The sequence below is a fragment of the Eschrichtius robustus genome, chromosome 21 (genome assembly GCF_028021215.1).
Source record: "Eschrichtius robustus isolate mEscRob2 chromosome 21, mEscRob2.pri, whole genome shotgun sequence".
NCBI classification, from domain to species: Eukaryota; Metazoa; Chordata; class Mammalia; order Artiodactyla; family Eschrichtiidae; genus Eschrichtius; species Eschrichtius robustus.
The window spans coordinates 32,631,851-32,654,066 of NC_090844.1; the positions used below are offsets into that span (position 1 = coordinate 32,631,851).

Genomic DNA, 22,216 nt, shown 5'->3' on the forward strand with positions numbered 1-22,216 from the left:
CTAAAGTTTTAAATATAATCACATAAAAAACATTTCAAAAAGTGCAAAATATCAGAAAGCTAATCAGTGCTGTTAATCTTTCCATGCAAACAATCTCTTTTGCTGAGATAAGCAATACCAATTCTGCAGCTGGGAGTATGTATAAAATGATACTCTACCAGCATTTAAATTTATTTTTATTTATTTATTTTTGGCTGCACTGGGTCTTCGTTGCTGTGTGTGGGCCCTCTCCAGTTGTGGAGAGCGGGGGCCGCTCAGCAGTTGTGGAGCAGGGGCTTAGCTGCTCTGCAGCATGTGGGATCTTCCCGGGCCAGGGCTCGAACCCGTGTCCCCCGCATTGGCAGGCAGATTCTTAACCACTGCGCCACCAGGGAAGTCCCCTACCAGCATTTAAAAATAGGCTTGGTTAAGAGATTGCACATGATACAACTGAAGTAGTGCAAATAATATACAACTAAACAAGGAACTCAAGTCAAGCTTATTACCCTGTGGAATATACATCCGTGATACCAGCACAGGGAGACAAACAGGATATAAAGCTCTTTTCCAGTCACCTGCCCCTCATCACCAGGAAGGAAACACGTCTTAGTACAAACAGTGGTTTATCTAGCCATCCAGGTTGATCCTGTTCATCTTTGGTTACAGGGACTCACTCTTGCTGGTCCTTTGGTTTACTCTTAAATTTTAGTTATTCTGTTAATAGGAAGACCAAATTTAAATTTGAAGACAACAACTTGATGAAAGCTTCCCCTTCAATATGTACTGAATGCTACTGAATTCTCAGTAACCCTTACTTCAGACTCAAGAGTTTATGTAGTAAAGAAAATAAAGTATTTCATAGAGATGAGACTTCTTAGTGGCTTAGCATTAGTCTGTAAGCAGATGGACAAGGAAAGGCCAGGCTCTCACCTTTACCCCAACCTTCACTCTAGGGTGACAGTAATTAACCTTCCCTCTGCTGTCAAAGAGATGGCTTATGTGAATGTTAAATTCCAGGACTTTGGATACCATGATACATTTACTTACAAGAAACCGATATAAAAAACGAAACACAGCTTGCCTGTCTACACCGCTCTGTCCACCAGGGCCTGTAGGAACCTGAAAGGAGTGTGAAGGACTGTCACAAAGAGAACTGCAAAGACAATCACACGCTGAGACCTGTGAGAAAGAAAATACCTGCAGCACAGTGGTGAGCAAGATGCCTTGGAAACAATTAGTCTCCATTCACCCGTCTTCTTCAAGGTGCATCTCACTTGCACGCTCTGACACTGACTCTGCAACAGCTGTTCCTGGCCCCACAGACGCAGGTTTGTCTTTCAGAATAAGGAACACTTCCCCCTAGCCAGATCTACCAACACTGCCTGTGCCGGGAGCCTGTCCCGCAGCGTCCTGCACTACAGGTACCTAAGAAGGCAACGCTGTTTATGTGCTTGAAGAGGACACTCTTCAATACTCCCTGCACCCAAGCAGCTGTGGCAGATGGCTTACACAAATTCTATTTCACCATCAATGTACCACTAAAACATTTTATTCATCACTTAATAAGCAGTCAAAGCTGTGTAATTTCAGGTCTGTCAGCTTTTATAACCCTCAACTTAAGAACCAACAACTAAGTCGGACTTTGTCTAGAGTCTCCCAGTTTGAAGTATGATATGATATAAAAGGGCAGGTCTAGGATATATAATATCTCTTTGCTTTATAAAGATGCACCTGATGTGAACTAAACTGTCCACTTTAGACTGTCCACCGAGAGCAGCTCAAACAGCTGTGGAAACAATGAACAGCTCAGTGATTCCTAGCAATAAATCTGTCAGTCAGCTGTAGAGAGAGTAAACAGTATTTACAAATTTTAGTCTTTCTTCATACAGTACGTGTAGGAAATAAAAGCTGGCTCAAAAGAGTCTGATGGCCACCAGTCTCCCTCATCCACTTAGACTTGGCCTTCAAATGCAGAGAACACCCATGAGCGATGAGCAGACCCCAAAATGCCTTCTGAATCTCGGGAGTCCGCTTCCAGATTAGAATATTTTCTAAAGATAAGCAGTAATTTCTTAGAAAAATTTATACCCAACCCAAAACAAAAACTCAAACAGACGTTATACCATCTCAAGTAATAAGCAATAAAGTGTGGTACCTAAATACCATCATCAAAGTATTAAAGATGCAAACCACTCCCAGCTATGACGAAAGAATGGCAAGTGTTTCTTTGAAGCCAGTGGTAAAAAATAATAGGGTCTTCCCTTTGCTTTTCCACTCACTTCCAGAGAGGAAGATTATCTTCCAAAGACCCCAGTGGTGAGTAAAGTGGCAGGCAACCTGCAGGAAATGTCGCAGCTGAGGAGAGGAAAACCGCAGCAACAAAGAGGCAGGTTTTCTGGGGAAGGATCCCTCAGTGTCCGTCTAAGGGAGAGAGTGGAAGAGGTCATCACGCTGGAAGGCGACCAGAGAGAACGCCAGAGTCTGACACACAAACTTTCTAACTACACATCTACAGGGCTGAGTAACGTAAATCCCAGGGTGAGCTGTTTGTGCTTAAAGCTGTAACTGTTGCCATGGTTAACTCTCAGATGGTCAACTATTAAGATTCTGAGTTTAGATCCTAAAAATGGCAAGTATCATTGGACCAAGTCGCTAACAAAACAAACATACACTAACCTTTCTCTAAGTGGCCTACTGTGCTTTTTTCCCATGAATTTTAACCAGAGTCCCTCTAAAAATGAGTAATAACCTGGATCTTGGTGACAGGCAACAAAAAGTGTATTTATAAAGAGCTGAGGCTCCACAGTTCCTCGTCCCATGTTAATATGTAGGAACCATGCTGCATACATGACATTTAAAAACTTACATTAAGCAGCCATAGGTGGTTCATTTTTACTGTAAAGGCTGATCAAGGAAGATACCCTGGGTTTGGTAGATTTCTTTGAGGACCAGCAATACTGTATCTTCAGACTCCCTGTAAAGAGAAAAAATTATGTTGTAAAAAGAAGAAACTAACATTCGTACTAGATGCTTTACATATATCATCTCAATCTACACAACCACTTTACGAGTTCATTTTTTTACTGTTTAAAAAAAATCTGACTCAGAGGTGATGCAATTGGCAGTGGTTTGTAAGGTAACCTTATAACAAATAAGTCTAGCATTAGGTCCTGTAATATAAAAAAGCCAGTAGTAAATGACCAAGCCCTCCCTTTCCACAGAACTCACTCTTGGAACAACATGGAAGAGTCATCCAATTCATCACCTTAATTTTTTAAATGTTATTCACCTTTTTCAAAAAGCCAATACAATCATATGAATAAAAATCAAAGATATAAAAGGATATAATAATGAAGTCTCCTTCTCGCTGTTTCTTCACCACTAGTCCCCAACTTCTGACAACCGACGTTACCAATTTCTCATGCATCTTCCAGGTATTATTCAGTGTGTGTACAAGCAATTATTTATATCCAGTTTGTAAAGAAATTTGATTATAAAAATACAGCATTCACGGATTGCTGTAAGGGTATATGGCTCAAACACTTTTCTAGATCTAAGGTTTGACATTTTTTGAGTCATGGATCTATTTGAGAATCTAATGAAACCTATGGATTTCTCCCCAGAAAAGACACCATATACATATATACCCGAAATTATAAATAGAATTTCACTGGACTCATAGACTTTCTTCTATTCCCCACAAGCTCCATACACAGATGGCAGGTTAAGAAACTCCTTCCTCCTATACCAGTGAGGGGAGATTCGCTAAACCAGATATTAAAATGGTGTGATCCTGGTGCATAAATAAATGGATCAATAGAAAAGAACAGGAAGTCCAGAAATAGCCTTAAATACTCATAGAAATTTAATACAATAAAGTTAGAACCTCAGATCTATTAACAGTGTTGCAACAACTGGATAGCTATCCTGAAAATGATCTGGATCAATCCACACCTTACTATTAGGATAAATTTGAACAGAATCAAAGATTTATATGTAAAAATGAAACCCTAAAATATCAGAATAAACTGTGGTAAGGAATTCTTTGGAGAGCAAGGAAAATCTAAGTATGACACAAATTCCAGAAGCCAAAAAAGGAAAAAAAATAAATTTGACTACATAAAAATCAAAATTTCTACTTAGCAAAAAGTAATGTACACAATGTCAAAGACAAACTGGGGAAAAGGTATTTACAACTCATATCACAGATTTATCAATTAAAAAACCAAAATTTCAATATAAAAGAGAATAAAGGGTATATAGATAACTCCCCCCCAAAATTAAAATGGTCCTTAAGTATATGTCAAGATGCTCAACCTTATTCATAATAGGAGGAGGGCAATATGAATTACAGAGTGCATGATACACACGCTGAAAACCACAAAACACTGCTGAGAGAAACCAAAGACCAAAATACACTGAGAGAGAACTGTGTTCGTGGGTCAGAAGACTCAGCATTATTAAGATGTCAATTCTTCCCCCAAACTGATCTATAGATAAAATGCAATCACAATCAAAATCCCTAAAAAGCTTTTTGGCTGAAATTAACAAGTTCATTCTACAATATATAAGGAAATGCAGAGGACCTACAATACCTAAAATAACTACGAATAGGAACAACAAAGATGAAGGACTCAAGATACCTAATTTTAAGCCTTACTATAAAGCTACAGTAATCAGGACAGTGTTTTATTGGCATAAGGATAGACAAACAGATCAGTGGAACAAAACAGAGCCAAAGCAATTCAACAGTTTCTCCATCTGAATAAACTTTTCAACAAATGTTGCTAGAACAGGAAAACCACATGCAAAACAATGAACCTCAATCCTTTCCTCACACCATCTTTAAAAATTAACTCAATCAAAATGGATCATAGAGCTAAATGTAAAAGCTAAAACGACACAACTTCTAAAAACAAAGGAGAAACCTTAATGACATTGGATTTGGCAAAGATTTCTTAAGTATGTCAGAAAAGCACAAACATCAGTAAAATGGACTTCATCAAAATAAAAAACTGCGCTTCAAAACCTACTTGCTAGAAAATGAAAACCAAACGACATCCCGAGGAAAAAAAGTATATCTGAAAAGAACTTGTAACTAAAATATAGAAAACTCTCGAAACTTAATAATGAAATAATCCAATTTTTTTAATGGGCAAAAGATTTCAACAGACAATTCACCAAAGAAGATGTGTGGATGGCAGGGGGGATCGATCAGCGTGGCCGAGGAAGAGGACATGGAACTCACCCCCCCCAAAAAACACATCAAAAGTACATCTATATGTGGAATGGAAACTGTCAGAAAAACTCCGGTACAACCAAGGCTGTAAGGAAGATCCACATGTAATCGTTTAGGATGGGAAGAAAAGCGATCAGGTTGGGACCTGTGCCCCTGGGAGGGGACTCAGAGGAAAAGGGAGAATGCACAGGCGGAGCCCCACCCTGGGGAGTGAGCAGTGAGAGCCTCAGACTGAACGCCCCAGTCCTGGGGTCCTCATCAGGGGAGACGAGCCCCCTTGGCCAGCTGGAGGGCAGCAGGGCTGTGGGAGCGCGTGCGTGCTGGCTCGCCCCCAGGCAGGGCGGCGAGTACAGTGGGAGGACTGCTCTAGTGGCTGCCAGGTCTCCCCGCCTGGGTGCACACCTCAGCCCCACTTGCTCCATGACGATGCACCACTGCACGGCGTCTCGGGCCGCCACGACAGGGAGAAACACAGCCAAGGGATGCACAGGCAACCCGGACCTGGGGCGGAGTCTGGGTGGGGTGTCAGCAGCCACTGTTGGCACTTACTCAAGCAGCGCATCAGAAGAAGCCCAGAACTCTGACGGCGGCCTCTACCCCACGGCTTACGCCCCAACATACACCCAGAGTCCACACAGGCCCCAGCTGCCCTGCAGTGTGGCCCCATAACAAGACAGGGGAGGCCGGGGGCAGTGATCGACTATGAGGGGCAAAGGGGACATGCACCCAAGGCTGCACATGGCAGACAGCTCGGACCTCTGTCTGCAGAGAGCCCACGTGGGCCCCACTTTTGTCTGCCCTCCCCAGCTCTGGGGCAAGGGTTCCAGTGCAGGGGGGGTGGGAAACACACCTAAAGGGAACAGAGCCAGCCTGGGCCGGACCCTCAGGGCTTTGGCTCCAGCAACTTAGGGTCAGACCCTGTCCCCAACTGCATGGTGACAGCCACTGAGCAGAGGGGAAGTCCCACCTCACACCCAGCTCCAGCTCCACCCCCTACTAAGGTGATAGCTGAGGAAAGATGACTTTGTCCGTGTCATCAAATCCTGCTCTCCCATCAAAGGCACTGGGCACACATAGTCTGTATAAGGATTCTCCCACATAAGAATACCCCTTTCAGACCGCAATACGTAACTGTTTCACCTAAATTCATAGTGACAGAAAAAGTTAAGCAAAATGAAAAGGCAGAGGAACTGCTCTCAATTGAAACAGCAAGAGAAAACCCATGAAAAAATAAATAATGAAACAGAAATAAACAATTTACCAGATAAAGAATTCAGAACACAGTTAATTAAAACATGTTAACTGAATTAGGGACAAGAACAAATGAACATAGTGAGAATTTTAACAAGGAACTAGAATATATAAAAAAGACCCAATCAGAAATGAAGAATTCAATAGCTGCAATAAAAAACACACTAAAAGGACTGAATAGCAGACTAAGTGATACAGAAGAACACATAAGTGATCTGAAACATAGAATAATGGAAATCACCCAATCAGAACAGCAAAAAGAAAAGAGAGATTTTAAAAAATGAAAATGGTATAAGAGATCTCTGGGCTAACATTAAATGTACCAACATTCACATTATAGGGGTCTCAGAAGGAGAAGAGAGAGAGCAGGGCATCGAAAATGTATTTGAGGAAACTGTGGCTGAAAACTTCCCAAACCTGGAGGAAACAAATATCCAGGAACAGGAAGCACAGAGGGTCCCAAACAAGATGAACCCAAGCAAACTCACACCAAGCCATAACATAATTAAAATGGCAAAAGGTAAAGAGAGGCTTCTGAAGGCAGCAAGAAAAAAAGAGAGTCATACACAAGGGAATCTCCATAAGGCTATCAGCTGATTTCTCTGCAGAAACCTTGCAGGCCAGAAGGGAGTGGCATGATATATTCAAAGTCCTGAAAGGGAAAAACCTGCAACCCAGGATACTCTGCCCAACAAGATTATCATTCAGAATTGAAGAAGAGATAAAGGACTGCTCAGACAAGCAAAAACTGAAACAGTTCATCAATACTAAACCTACTCTAAAATAAATGTTAAAGGGTCTTCTCTAAGTGGAAAAGAAGTAAGAACCTATAGAAAAGGGAAAATCCCAATAGAAAAGGCAAATACATACTAAGGACTGAGGATCAACCACTTAAATAAGCCAGTATGAAGATTAAAAGACAAAAAACTGTAAAAGCAACTATAACTACAATGAACAGTTAAGGGATAAATGTGAAGATGTGAAATGTAACATCAAAACCACAAAATGCAGGGGAGGGGAGTAAAATAACATAGGTTGTTTAGAATATGTTTGAACTTAAATGACTGCCAGTTTAACACAAGTAGATATAGGTCAACATATAAGAACCCCATGGTAATCACAAATCAAAAAACTACAACATATACACACACACAAAAAAGTAAGGAACACAAGCATACTGCTAAATAAAATCATTAAACCACAAAGGAAGAAAAAAAAGAAATGAATACAGAAGAACTACAAAAACAACCGGAAAACAAGTAATACAATGGCAATAAGTACATACCTATCAATAATTACTTTAAATGTCAATGGACTAAATGCTCCAATTAAAAGACACAGGGTGGGGCTTCCCTGGTGGCGCAGTGCTTAAGAATCCGCCTGCCAATGCAGGGGACACGGGTTCGAGCCCTGGTCCGGGAAGATCCCACATGCCGCGGAGCAACTAAGCCCCTGCGCCACCACTACTGAGCCTGCGCTCTAGAGCCCACAAGCCACAACTACTGAGCCCACGTGCCACAACTACTGAAGCCCGCGTGCCTAGAGCCCATGCTCCGCAACAAGAGAAGCCAAAGCAATGAGAAGCCTACACACAGCAACGAAGACCCAACGCAGCCAAAAATAAATAAATAAATTTTAAAAAGACACAGGGTGGGTGACTGGACAAAAAACAAGACCCATCTATATGCTGCCTCCAGGAGACTCATGTCAGAGCTAAAGACACACACAGGCTGAAAATAAGGGAATGGAAAAAGATATTTCCTGTAAATGGAAATGAAAAGAAAGCAGGGGCAGCAATATTCCTATCAGACAAAATAGACTTTAAAACAAAGGCTATAACAACAGACAAAGGAGGGCGTTCTATAATGATAAAGGGATCAATATGAGAACAGGATGTAACATTTGTTACTATATATGCATCCAAGATAGGAGCAGCTAAATATATAAAGCAAATAGTAACAGACATAAGAGGAGAAACTGACAATAATACAGTAATAGTAGGAGACTTTAACATTCCATTTTCATCAATGGACAGATAATCCAGACAGAAAATCAATAAGGCAACAGTGGCCTTAAATGACACAATAGACTAGGTGGACATAATAGATATCTACAGGACATTACATTCCAAAACAGCAGAATACACATTTTTTCCAAGTGCACATGAAATGTTCTCCAGGACAGATCACAGGTTGGGCCACAAAACAAGTCTCAACAAATTTCAGAGGATAGAAATTATATCAAGTTTTTTTCCGACCACAAAGGTATGAAACTAGAAATCAATTACAGAAAGAAAAATGGGAAAAGAACAAACACATGGAGACTAAACGACATGCTACTAAAAAATGATGGGTCAATAAAGAAATCAAAGAGGAAATCAGAAAATACCTTGAGACAAATAAAAATGGAAACACAACTCTCCAAAATCTATGGGATGCAGCAAAAGCAGATTTAACAGGGAAGTTTATAGTGATACAGGCCTTCCTCAAGAAATAAGAAAAATCTCAAACAAACCTGCCACCTAAGGGAATTAGAAAAAGAAAAACAAAGCCCAAAGTCAGCAGAAGGAAGGAAATAATAAAGATCAGAGAAGGAAATAAAATAGAGATTAAAGAAAGCAATAGAGAAGATCAATGAAAATGAGAGCTGGTTTTTTGAAAAGATAAACAAAAAGGATAAACCTTTAGCCAGGCTCACCAAGAAGAAAAGAGAGAGGACCCAAATAAACAAAATAAGAAATGAAAGAGGAGAAATTACAACCGATACCACAGAGATATAAAAAAATCATAAAAGGATACTATGAACAGTTATATTCCAACAAATTAGACAACCTAGAAGAAATGGACAAATTTCTAGAAACATAAAAATTGCCAAGACTGAATCAAGAAGAAACAGACCATTTAAACAGACCAAACACTAGTGAAATTAAATTTGTAATTAAAAAAAACTCTCAGGAAACAGAAGTCCAGGACTGACTTCACAGGGGAATTCTAGCAAACGTACAAAGAAGAGCTAACACCTATCCTCCTTTAACTACTCCAAAAAACTGAAGAGGAGGAAATACTCCCAAATACATTCTATGAGGCCACCATTATCCTGATACCCAAACCAGACCAATACAATACAAAAAAAGAAAATTACAGGCCAATATCTTTGATGAATATAGATGCACAACTTCTCAACAAAATGTTAGCAAACTGAATCCAACAATATAAAAAAAGGATCATACATAATGATCAAGTGGGATTTATTCCAGGGACACAAGGATGGTTCAACATTCACAAATCAATCAATGTGATATACCACATCAACAAAAGAAAGGACAAAAATCACACGATCACCTTAATGGACACAGAAATACATTTAATAAAATTCAACATCCATTCTTGATAAGAACACTCATCAAAGTTGATATAGAGGGCTTCCCTGGTGGCGCAGTGGTTGAGAGTCTGCCTGCCGATGCAGGGGACACGGGTTCGAGCCCTGGTCTGGGAAGATCCCACATGCCGCGGAGCAACTAGGCCCGTGAGCCACAACTACTGAGCCTGCGCGTCTGGAGCATGTGCTCCGCAACAAGAGAGGCCGCGATAGTGAGAGGCCCGCGCACCGCGATGAAGAGTGGCCCCCGCGCGCCGCAACTGGAGAAAGCCCACGCACAGAAACGAAGGCCCAACACAGCCATAAATTAATTAATTAATTAATTAAAAAAAAAAAAAGGTTGATATAGAGGGAACATATCTCAACATAACAAAGGCCATTTATGACAAACCCACAGCTAACGTCATATGCAACAATGAAAAGCTGAAAACCTTTCCTCCAAATTCAGGAACAAGACAAAGATGCCTAATGTTGCCCCTTCTATTTAACATAGTATTGGAAGTCCTAGCCACAGCAATCAGACAAAAAAAAAAGGAAAAAAAAAAAAGAAAAAAAGAAAGGCATCCAAATTGGAAGGGAGGAAGTAAAACTGTCACTATTTGCAGATAGCATGATACTTTGTATAGAAAACCCTAAAGCCTCCACCAAAAAACTGTTAGAACTAATAAATGAATTCAGTAAACTTGCAGGATACAAGATTAATATACAGAAATCTATTGCTTTTCTATACACTAATGATGAACTATCAGAAAGAGAAAGTAGAAAAAAAATCCCATTTAAAATTACATCAAAAAGAATAAAATACCCTAGGAATAAACTTAACCAAGGATGTGAAAAACCTACACTCTGAAAATTATAAAACACTGATGAAGGAAACTGAAGATGATACAAAGAAATGGAAAGATATCCTACACTCTTGGAATGGAAGAATTAATATTGTTAAAATGGCCATACTATCCAAAGCAATCTACAGACTTAATGCGATCCCTACCAAAATACCCATGACATTTTTCACAGAACTAGAACAAATAATCCTAAAATCTATATGGAATCACAGAAGACCCCATATTGCCAAAACAGTCTTGAGAAAAAAAGAACAAAGCTGGAGATATCACCCTCCCTGACTTCAGACCATACTACAAAGCTACAGTTATCAAAACAGATTAGTACTGGCACAAAAACAGACACATAGATCAATGGAGCAGAATAAAGAGCCCAGAAATAAACCCATGCACCTATGGTTAATTAATCTATGACAAAGGAGGCAAGAATGCAAAATGGAGAAAAGACAGTTTCTTTGACAAGTGGTGCTGGGAAAACTGGACAGCTACATGTAAAGGAATGAGATTAGAAAATTTCTGCACACCATTTACAAAAATAAACTCAAAATGGATGAAAGACCTAAATGTAAGACTGGAAACCATAAACCCCCTAGAAGAGAATATAGGCAGAACACTCTTTGACTAAATCACAGCAATATTTTTTTGGATCTGTCTCCTAAGGCAAAAAAATAAAAGCAAAAATAAACAAGTGGGGCCTAATTAAACTTAAAAGCTTTTACACAGCAAAGGAAACCATCAACAAAATGAAACGAAAAGCTACTGAATGGGAGAAAATATTTGCACATGATATGAGTGATAAGGGGTTAATATCCAAAATATATAAACAGCTCATAAAACTCAATATCAAAACAAAAAAACAAAACCCAATCAAAAAATGGGCAGGAGACCTGAATAGACATTTTTCCGAGAAAGACACATAAATGGGTAACAGGCACATGAAAAGATGCTCAACATCACTAATCATCAGGGAAATGAAAATCAAAACCACAACGAGATACCACCTCACACCTGTCAGAACGGCTGTCATCAAAAGGAACACAAATAACAAACACTGGCGAGGATGTGGAGAAACGGGAATGCTTGTCCACGGTTGGTGGGAATGTGAAATGGTGCAGCCACTGTGGAAAACAGTATGGAGACGCCTCAAAAAAACCAAAATATAACCACCATATGATCCAGCAATTCCACTCCTGGGTATACATCCAGAAAAAACGAAAACACTAACTTGAAAAGATACACGCACCCCAGTGTTCACAGCAGCACTAATCACAGTAACTAAGATATGGAAGCAACCTAAGTGTCCAGCAACAGACAAATGAGTAAAGAAAATGTGGTATATATCACAATGGAATAATACTCAGCCATAAAAAAAAAAGATGGAATTCTGCCATTTGCAGCAACATGGATGGACCTAAAGAATATTATGCTCGGTGAAATAAGTCTTAATTGTTTCACAGATATTTGATAGATGTAGAAAAAGGAGGATAGGCCAGTGTACATTTGGGATTAGAATGATTTCTTGTTCAGACAATTACAAAACAGCACACTCATATCATCTGAAGAAATCTTAACAAACAAACAAGACCAAAAAACCCCAAAACAAAAACAAACACTTAGGGGCTTCCTTGGTGGCGCAGTGGTTAAGAATCCTCCTGCCAATGTAGGGGACACGGGTTCGAGCCCTGCTCCAGGAAGATCCCACATGCCACGGAGCAACTAAGCCCGTGCGCCACAACTACTGAGCCTGCGCTCTAGAGCCCGCGAGCCACAGCTACTGAAGCCCGCGCGCCTAGAGCCCGTGCTCTGCAGCAAGAGAAGCCACCGCAATGAGAAGCCCGTGACAGCAACAAAGAGTAGCCCCCGCTCGCCACAACTAAAGAAAGACCACGCACAGCAACGAAGACCCAACGCAGCCAAAAATAAAACAAATAAGTTAATTAATTTTTAAAAAAAGATAGACTTAAAAAAACAAACAAACACTTACCAGTAGCATAGATGACTTTGTAAAGCAAATAAATATTCATTAAAACTTTCAATGGGCTTCTCCTGTAGCACATAGTCGATGCGCTGGCCTCCATTCAGCATTCCCACATGGATGGGGGGGGCTTCTTGTTTAACTGCTACAAGGTTCTCTTCTGTGCTAACATCTGGATGCAGAAGAACCATAATAAGAATATAAAAGCGTCCAGCCCTCCAAGGTTGTCCTTACTTTCCCTCAGACTCCAGCTGTACCGCAGGATGAGCTACCCTGCTCAGAAAGCTCTCTCTCATTTTCCTCCTCTCAATCCCCTTAAAGCTTCTCCTCAAGGCACACTGGTTTTATCCAATCCCTTTCTTCCTTCCTGTACCTTTAATGGCTAATTCCATTTGCCTTTGGTTTACAAACTAAATGCAAACAGGGTTAGAACTCCATAGGCAATTGAAAACTAAAGCAAAAGAATGCAGTATTAACTGTGAAATTAAGAGGAAAAGTGTCCTAGCTAGTCCCCAGCCAGGAAAATAAAACCAACCCATGAATACACAGACATTCCCCTGTAAAAGCAAGGTTCTTCACAGTGTAGGCTCTGAGCATCACTGCCATAGTGCCCAAGTGGGGAATGTTTTAAAGCCTCATCACTAGATGCTCAGCTTCTCTTGACATCTTCCCTCACAAATAATGTTTTTCCAAAATTTGTGGCTATTAGATGGCAGAAAACACCAGCAGAGTTGAAGGCCCATTAGGACTCATAGTATTGGTCCTAAACAATAAAAAGGAGAAAGTAAGAAGACCCTGGGAAAATAAGAACCAGACACCATGGAGTCCCTGTTATCTGGCCTGGTGCAGGAAATCAGTATGTACAGTGTCACTGACCACTAGGCTTCTCTGAACTTGATTCAGGTTCTGCTTCAGTTTCTTCTGCAGTTTCTGAAGCTTGTAAGGCAGGGTATGGAGCTCTGGTAAAAGACTTCCAGGCCATCCGCAGCGAACCTAGCAAGTTGTTCTTAAGGTCCATGCTCATCCTGGTCAAGCCCTCTCTCAGTTCTGAAACATATATGAAAAAGAACATTACATGGTTTACAGAGGTAAAAGGGTTCAACACAGCTAAACAAAGTGAATTGAGGTCCAGTCAGTGTGCTCTGACCAGAAGGTCTAGAATTATCAGGTTCTATACTCAAGACTTACCTAAGTGCATCCGCTTTCTGCCTTTATGATGCGGAATCAGCATTGGCTCGAATTCTACTCCTGGGACCACCATCGGTTCAATCCTATAGGCCACAGGATCAAACTACATAGGAAAAACAATAGCTACATATACCTCTGCTGAAGAAAGATAATGACAGTCTCAGGAGCTATGTATCAGGCAAGAATAATTATAAGCTCATTTTTTTAAATGTAGTTGTTCTGCCCCATCACTTCCAGATTCATACTATTATAAATTACCTCATTACTACAGAATAATATAGAAAAAAGTAAATCAACACAATAGAATATCGTATGCTCTTTACCAATAAGCCCTAATATTCAGGTAAAACCACAAGAGCTGTCCAATGCTTACAGGGTGATAAATATTGAAGAAACCTTTGCATGTTGGAAATTTGTAGTTGGGGTCAATTCTTTTTAGGCCTCGGACAGTAAGGAACATTCCAATGGGAGATCCAAAGGCAAAGAATATTTCTGGTTTATAGATGAGCCGGGGGTATTTTACAGGCACCTGGAAGGAGGAAATAAAAGCATCTCTCATTAATAACAAAAGTTACATCTGTTCCTACCATACCAACGGCAAACAATAAAATGGCCAAAGAGAATTAGTATTGTTACCTGCCCAATGCCAACATCCAGATGTTCATCATTTCCAGTACCATTAGTACTACTGCAGAACTCCGATTCTTTGGGGATGTTAGACATATTCGCCCCTGCAGGTGATTTCGGGGTTGGTCTATTAATTCCCTAAAGAATAAAAAATAGTTCTGTGGGGCTGCTATGTAGTGAAAATATCCAAAGGATTATACAGTTTTCTACTGGTTTAAAAGGATGCTTGGGAAGGTTTTGAAATGGTAGTCAACAATTTTAAGAAGAATCTCTCAGAGAACAAGATAAAGCTGATGAAAACAAAAGTTGCCTTAAATTATGAATTGATATCCCTACATGCTCTGAAATAATGAAAGCTGTACAAAGCCATTTGGGTAGCAGTTGAAACTTTAGGCAACCATCATGAGAGAAAACGATAGCAGAGCACTGTGGAATGAATGTTGGGGATTGCTGAGGAGTTCAATGAAGTGCTATGCCTTTCTAATCAAAGCAAGTAGTATGTCTCTATCAGCCTTAAATCAGAACTGAGCAACCTGCTAAAAGGTTGAAAAATAATTAACTAGACTATGGAAAGGAATCAGTGGCCAAAAATGCTCAGTGCAGAAGCACCGTTACAACACGGTTATACCTTGAATACATTATACTAAGTGAAAGGAGCCAGTCACAAAAGGCCACATATTGTATGACTCTGTTTATATGAAATATCCAGAATAAGAAAATACATGAACACAGAAAATAGATCATTGGTTCACAGGAGGGAGGAACAGGGAGCGCCTGCTAATGAATATGATGTTTCTTTTTGCGGTGATGGAAATGTTCTGGAATTAGATAGTGGTAATGGTTATACAACTCTGCAAATATACTAAAACCCACTGAATTGTATATTTTAAAAGGGTGAATTTTATGGTATGTGTTGTGAATTATATTTCAATAAAGCAGTTACAAAACAAACAAAAAAAAAAAAGGAAAAAACTGAATGGTGGAAGTCCAGGGGAGATAAAGACTTCTGAAGCTAATAACACCTTTAAAGATATCAATAAAGTAAATGTGTTTAATTTCTGAAAAGAGAGCCAAAGGTCAATTTTAAAAACTGCTTAGCTCCCTATACTAAACACCTCACAAAGCACAAGGATACAGGGAAGTCAAAAAACTGTTTAATCCCACAAGCTATATTAAGCACATACCACTGAATTTTTTCTGGTCCTTAAGTAGTTTAGTATCTTCTTTCTTGGTCCTAAGGGAATTCCCATTTCCTGAAGATCTTTGTCTGTACATAAAGCCTAAGCATAAAAAATCAAATATCTTTATTTCTAGGCAAAATAAAATCAGTTAAATGCCCTAAAAATAAATAAGTAAATGCCCTGTTCTCTGAGAGGAATAAGGCCTAAACACTCTGTTGTTCTTTGCTTTGCATGACTAGGACTCCCTAGTGGTAACAAAAACAAATAAACAAGCAAATATCCACAGCAGAGCTCTAGAAAGTATAACAGAAAATAACAGTTGGAAAAGTTAGTGGTCATTTATTCCTGCTCTCATGTTTTCAGAGCTGTGCTGTGTTTTTAGTCTTTGCTCCATTGCTATTAACATGGCTCCTTGGAACTCTGAACCTCCACAAAGCAAAGATCACTTTATATGATAAAAAGCACACAAATAAGGCTAAAGAGCATTACTAATGATAACGAAGTATTTATGACTAAAATTTTCTAAAGGGCAGGTTCTTAGCAAGCAGTACGATGAAAAGAAGCAATAAAAATACTGAAAATGGGGAACTTCCCTGGTGGCACAGTGGTTAAGAATCCGCCTGCCAATGCAGGGCACACGGGTTTGATCCCTGGCCCGGGAAGATCCCACATGCCACGGAACAACTAAGCCCATGCGCCACAACTACTGAGCCTGCGCTCTAGAGCCCGCGAGCCACAACTACTGAAGCCCGCGCGCCTAGAGCCCATATCCGCAACAAGAGAAGCCACCGCAATGAGTAGCCTGCACATCGCAAGGAAGAGTAGCCCCACTCTCTGCAACTAGAGAAAGACCACGCGCAGCAACGGAGACCCAACGCAGCCAAAAATAAATAAATAAAATAAATTTATTAAAAAAAAAATACTGAAAATGGTATAGTGCAAAGTTTTAAAAGATTATTTTTACCAGAGCTTCCTTATCTACTTTCTCCTTCTCAAAGATACTAAAGAATTCAGAGAGTTGAAGTTTCTTCAAATCTTCCTCCAGTGTTGGTGTGTCTCCTTGATCCATGAAAATACTTGGCAAATCCTAAAAGTTAAATGGTAAAGCTCGTATTCTCTAAATTCATTCAGATTTTTATTAATATTACTTTGCAATAAAGGAAAGTACTATGTTAGATATCCACAGAGACCTATCTTAACTTTGAATAAATTGTAGTTTATACGAAATATAAATTGTGATTGATCTTGAAGTTTTTTGCAGTCAGTTGAAACCTAATATGTTTTTAAATAAATGAATGAGTGAATGAATGAGTAGCAAAGTATTCTTCATCATCATTAATAAAGCCTTCCCTGAGCTCTTATTAATGTTTAAGGATGGCTTTCAAACAGAATTTCTATAAACTATATCAGTTTGCATCCAATTCACTCTTCATTTCCTCATATGCAAATTCCATTTCAACTCAATGATTCTATAATTCTAATAACAGATCAGTAGTGCATATTTATAATGAAAAAATAAGATACCTATAATTATTTTAGAATGTGGCAAATATTTGTAGAAGCATACTACTATCTTGCTTCTATCATCCAAGAATGACAGAGATAATTACAAGTCTGTTAAAATTAAAATAAATGTAAATATTATGGTATGAGACTAAGCGAAAAACAAAAAGCCTAAAATCTAAAAATGCTTACTAAGAAAGCATACAAAAGAACCTATCTGAACATCTAAATTACCTTTTTACTGTCAACATCCCCCAAAGAATCTTTCTGATTTGTTAGGATATCGAACAATATAAGTGAACCTACAAGTAAAACAGAAGAAAGAAGGGACAATTTCAAAGCATTAGCACTAAATAGCTGTCTTTTATACAAAAAAAAGTAATAAGCCAATTACCCATGAAGCAAAATCTATGAAGCAGGGAGTCATTCTTTCCAATCCACCACCACCCTTCCAACCCCTTCCAAATTCTTCATCATAGACCAGTTCTAGACCTCTGAATGTGATACTGATAAAAGACCCTGTACTTCAAAAACAGGTATCCTTAAAATGTGATAGTCATCTCTGGTCACATAGAATCCGTTACCTAAACTATGACCAGCGATGGATACGCCCCCTTTGAAATTAGGGTTCCTCTGCAGAAAAAGTACATATAATCGGTTCATTTCAGAAGCAACTGTGTCCACAATAGTCTGACAGTAGGTGGGGCTGTTGTAGAAGAAGACATCCAGAATTGTATCATTGGTGAAGTGCCTTAGGCGGTTAATGCTGGGCAGAGTTATTCGCTGCAGATCTCTGAAAAAACAAAAGATATTTTTTTTTTTTGGATGACCACAACAAAAGCAACAATGATTGCAATTACCAAACATGAAACACACTCATACTATGTCATAATATTGACATTCAGTCCAGTAATCCTCCACTGTAACAGCTCCTTTACTTTGCAGTGAAAATTGATTTGTATATTCTTTGCCTCTGAGTCCTTGTGGGATTTTTTTTTTTTTAAATTCAGACAGAAAGTCACAAAAATTATACTCATCCTCCTCAGTTCACTCAGTCCCATGTAATTAATATTTTTTTTCATCTTGATCTAAAACAAAAGATATTTTAAGCAGAAAACCTAAATACATTCCATAGCCTCCTCTAAGTTATTATCCAAATTACACTTAGAAATTAAGATACAAGGGATACGCACACCGCGATGAAGAGTGGCCCCCGCTCTCCACAACTAGAGAAAGCCCTCGCGCAGAAACGAAGACCCAACACAGCCAAAAATAAATAAATTAATTTTAAAAAAAAATTAAAAAAAAAAAAAAGATACAAGGGATAACTATCAATTTACAGGAAATACAGAGGACAGACATTTGTAATGAAGCCAAAGGGATGTGACCAGCAAAATTCAGAGTGTGAGAAACTCTGCAAGACAAAAAACCCAGCCTCCTCAAGACATAAATTACAAGAAAATAAGAGATAGAAAGGTAATCAAGAGATTAAAAGAGACTTAAAAGACATCAACTAATTGCAATTTATGATCCCAGTTTAAACTATGTGTGTATGTGCATGTATATGTACGTATGTGTATATATAAATCATGACATTTATTAGACAATTACAAATTCGAATACTGATTGTATATTTGCTGATATTGAGAATTTTTTTAGATGTGATAATGGTGTTATATATATATTTTTCCTTAATCCTGTAATTTTTCCTTTTTCCTGTAATCCTTAACAGGATATACAAACTGAAACATTTAACAGATGTAATGATGATGTCTAAGATTTTATCCAAAAGTAATAGAGTGGAGGGATGGGCAGTACACGGAAGATATGGATGGGGCAGAACTGGCCACGTGTTGAGGCTTGTTGGGCTGGGTAATCATAATCAATACATGAAGATTCATTATATATGCTACTTTTGTGTACAAAATTCTCTATAATAAAGTTTTTTAAAAGATACAAGAGGCTTTTCCTAGAATTCTCAGCATTAAGGTTTTTTGATCACAAGTCAGATGATAAATGGATCAGCTCTCTCTCTCTATGCCGAATTTCTAAAAGCTGAAAGAAGGTGAGACTGCCAGATGCCAAGGACAAACAGAACTCATATCTCGCAAAGGAAAACAATGTTGACGTAGTATAAATCAGCTTCCACATAAAGCTTTCTCAAAGCTCCCAGAAAGACTCCTCAAACCTTCAACATCTTCTGTAGCTTAGAGAGGGCTATGTGCGCCTAGTAACCTCTTAGCATCAACTCAAATATGAAAGAATGTGAACTCTGTGCACCTAGTAAAAGCAACACCACAATGGAGCATTTGGCACGTGGAATATGCTCAAATCATAGGGTATTAAGAACTGAGAGACATGGAATCAGAAAAGCCATTTCCAAGACCAGCATGGAAACAATGCGACTTCCTTTATCTACCAGAGAAGCATCTCCTACTTCTATCCTAGAACTATATTATGAACATACTTCTTTCTGGCGAGCCCACAGCTGAATATCCTTAATATAAGGCAACCTTCTCTGACATTACCAAAAAGTTTACAAACAGAACTACTGAGCCTGTAACTTAAGAAAGCCATCACTTAAAAGTCATTGCACCAATTATACCTCAAGTTATAAACCCCAATAATTTAATATTCGGGAATTTCCTTTTTTCCCCAAATTTGGACAAATATTATCTAAATGTGATCACAAAAGGAACAACAAAATACTTTGTACATCTTGAGGTAGGTTGGCTTTTGACATCTTAAGATGGAAATGCTTATACACTATGGGGAGAAAGCAACATTCGGCTTTATGCTAAAGAAATAATAAAGCTGTAGTAGTAAACACTAATGAGCCAGTAAAACATACTGGAAGAAGATACACACAACTCCCCACTCCTAACCCGAGCTAGTTAAACAAAGGGGTTGGTCCGCACTTAATAATGTATCTCTTAAGAAAAAGACACAGAAGTACAAAAAGTTTTCTGTTGAACAAAATTTTATATATACAATCAGCTATAGCAGAAATGTTCCTAAGCATATCAATGATCAGAAAACATTACAATCACAGTTAGCAACTCAAAGGTGTAAAGTACTACTCACACATCCACACCAGTGGAATGCAAAGGACTGTGCCAGTTGACTGGGAGAAATTCTACCCTCCCAATCTGCTGATTTTCTTGGGCTTTCTTAAAATGCGTCTGTAGCAGGTTCAAAGAAACACTGCGAAAATCGTTAACTAGAAAAGAAAATTAACTATGCATTAACGGTGAAGCGATCAATTTGTAGAGCGAGGATGCAACAGATCTTATAATTATACTACATCCATCTATATTTGCTTATAGCACCTACTGACTCGAGTCAAAAGTAGAGTATTCAAGAAAAAATTAACAGTGCATGTAGGAAAAGACATTCCTTTAATATAGAACTGCTGTTACTATACAAAACATTTTTATATAAAAAAAAAAATCACACAGTAACTTCAAAACTTCTGCCGTGTCAAGGGAACTGTTTCAATTTTTTAAAGAAACCACTTGACCATGTCAATTGGCTTTGCAGTCAGGTTCCTATCCTAACTTTCTGGTTCTTATAAACAACCTTAACCCAAAATTTTAAATTTTTAAAAAATACACTGCCGTTTGGAATTCATATTACGTCGATCTTAACCTTCTAGGAGGTTTATGCTTAGCGGCATTAGCCATTAGGATCAGACTCCCAAATTAGGGCAGTTAGACTATGAATACTACCTTTCAAAGTCAAGTTATACTAACGACCTAAATATTCCAATTAGAATATCATAAGGTTTATCACAGTATGAATTACAAAAATGGTTGAAGCTTCTGTTATTCATTTAAACTATATTATCTTCATGGTCATATATTTATGGTTCCCTTTAAATTTAGAATGGTTATAAAGAGGACCATCACATCATAAAGCAATTTTATAAGACTTGAGGGCTTACTCACTCAAGATTTATTAGTTAAGAATATAAACCTATTAGCCTAAGGAATTTACTAGCACTTTAGGTCTAAGCTGGGAAGCTTGACTACCTTGCCACCTGTCTTTAGCTCTCCAAATCTTATTATGCAGCTAAGACAACAGACTAAAGACAACACTTCATCTCAACTCACAGGAGCACTAACAGTCCCCTTACATGATCTAATATGACACGCTTTGCAAACCTACCACACTGTACAATGCTTCGAAAGCGGAGATCACAGGCTGGTCCGATCCCATGGACTACAAAAACCAAGTGATCTATCTGTAAAGGTTCCCCTACAAGTGAAATTACAAAGAAAAATTACGCTACATAACTAGTCATGTATTCTAAAATCAAACATTCACAATGAATAGATAATAGAAATGGGCAAGTTAAAATATGAGCAGATATTTTAAAAGACACAGTCCCATATTTAACTACTTAGTAAAAATATAGTGATTTTACTTTGTTTCTAATTTATCTTGTAATAAGTCAGTGAAAACATTGTTCAAGTTTTTTAAACTTTTTATTTTGAAATAACTGCAATCTTATTGAAAACTTGAAAGAACAGTACAGAAACTCTCATGTACTTTTTATACAGATTCAACACTTTAACATTCACCACATTTGCTTTATTTCTCTATGTGTATGTGTATTCACACACATTTATTTTTCTGAACCATTTGGGAGCAGGTTGCATACATTATCAGATGGCATATATCACATCTCTTTAACCCTTTAATATTTTATTATGTATTTCCTAAGAATATGCTCTTATTTAACCACAGGGCAGTTACCAAATTCAAGTAATTTAATATTGACAGGATACTTTTACCTAATAATCTATTTTTATCAGTTGTACCAATAAAGTCTGGTATGTATTTGAAGCCTGAAATTTTAAACTCATCTTTTCAAATTACAGTAAGTCTACGACTTTGTCCAAGAGACAAGCCATCTCCTCTGAAAGATGAAAGGAATTTTATAATCCAGTTAAATATATTATAAAACCAACCATAAGTGACCCTAGCTAGACAGCAATGGATAACCATCAAGGTCCTACTGAAAAATAGTTTTCCCTGGTTGAAAACCTCC

The 22,216-nt window shown here is 38.4% G+C and overlaps 1 protein-coding gene across 1 annotated transcript in view; it reads right to left on the reverse strand.

The window, feature by feature from the left end:
• The window catches only part of DDHD2 (DDHD domain containing 2), a 26,877-nt gene continuing 4,661 nt past the window's right edge, over positions 1 to 22,216 (reverse strand). Inside the window, exons 6-18 of the mRNA XM_068532260.1 lie at positions 21,331 to 21,420; positions 20,248 to 20,383; positions 17,748 to 17,956; positions 17,398 to 17,465; positions 16,625 to 16,747; positions 15,664 to 15,759; positions 14,489 to 14,617; positions 14,226 to 14,381; positions 13,853 to 13,955; positions 13,541 to 13,711; positions 12,674 to 12,836; positions 2,846 to 2,953; positions 1 to 2,400 (exon numbers count right to left, since the gene is read on the reverse strand). Coding sequence (XP_068388361.1) covers positions 2,872 to 2,953; positions 12,674 to 12,836; positions 13,541 to 13,711; positions 13,853 to 13,955; positions 14,226 to 14,381; positions 14,489 to 14,617; positions 15,664 to 15,759; positions 16,625 to 16,747; positions 17,398 to 17,465; positions 17,748 to 17,956; positions 20,248 to 20,383; positions 21,331 to 21,420 — 1,526 coding nt within the window. The 3' untranslated portion in view covers positions 1 to 2,400; positions 2,846 to 2,871. The remainder of the gene's footprint in view (positions 2,401 to 2,845; positions 2,954 to 12,673; positions 12,837 to 13,540; positions 13,712 to 13,852; positions 13,956 to 14,225; positions 14,382 to 14,488; positions 14,618 to 15,663; positions 15,760 to 16,624; positions 16,748 to 17,397; positions 17,466 to 17,747; positions 17,957 to 20,247; positions 20,384 to 21,330; positions 21,421 to 22,216) is intronic.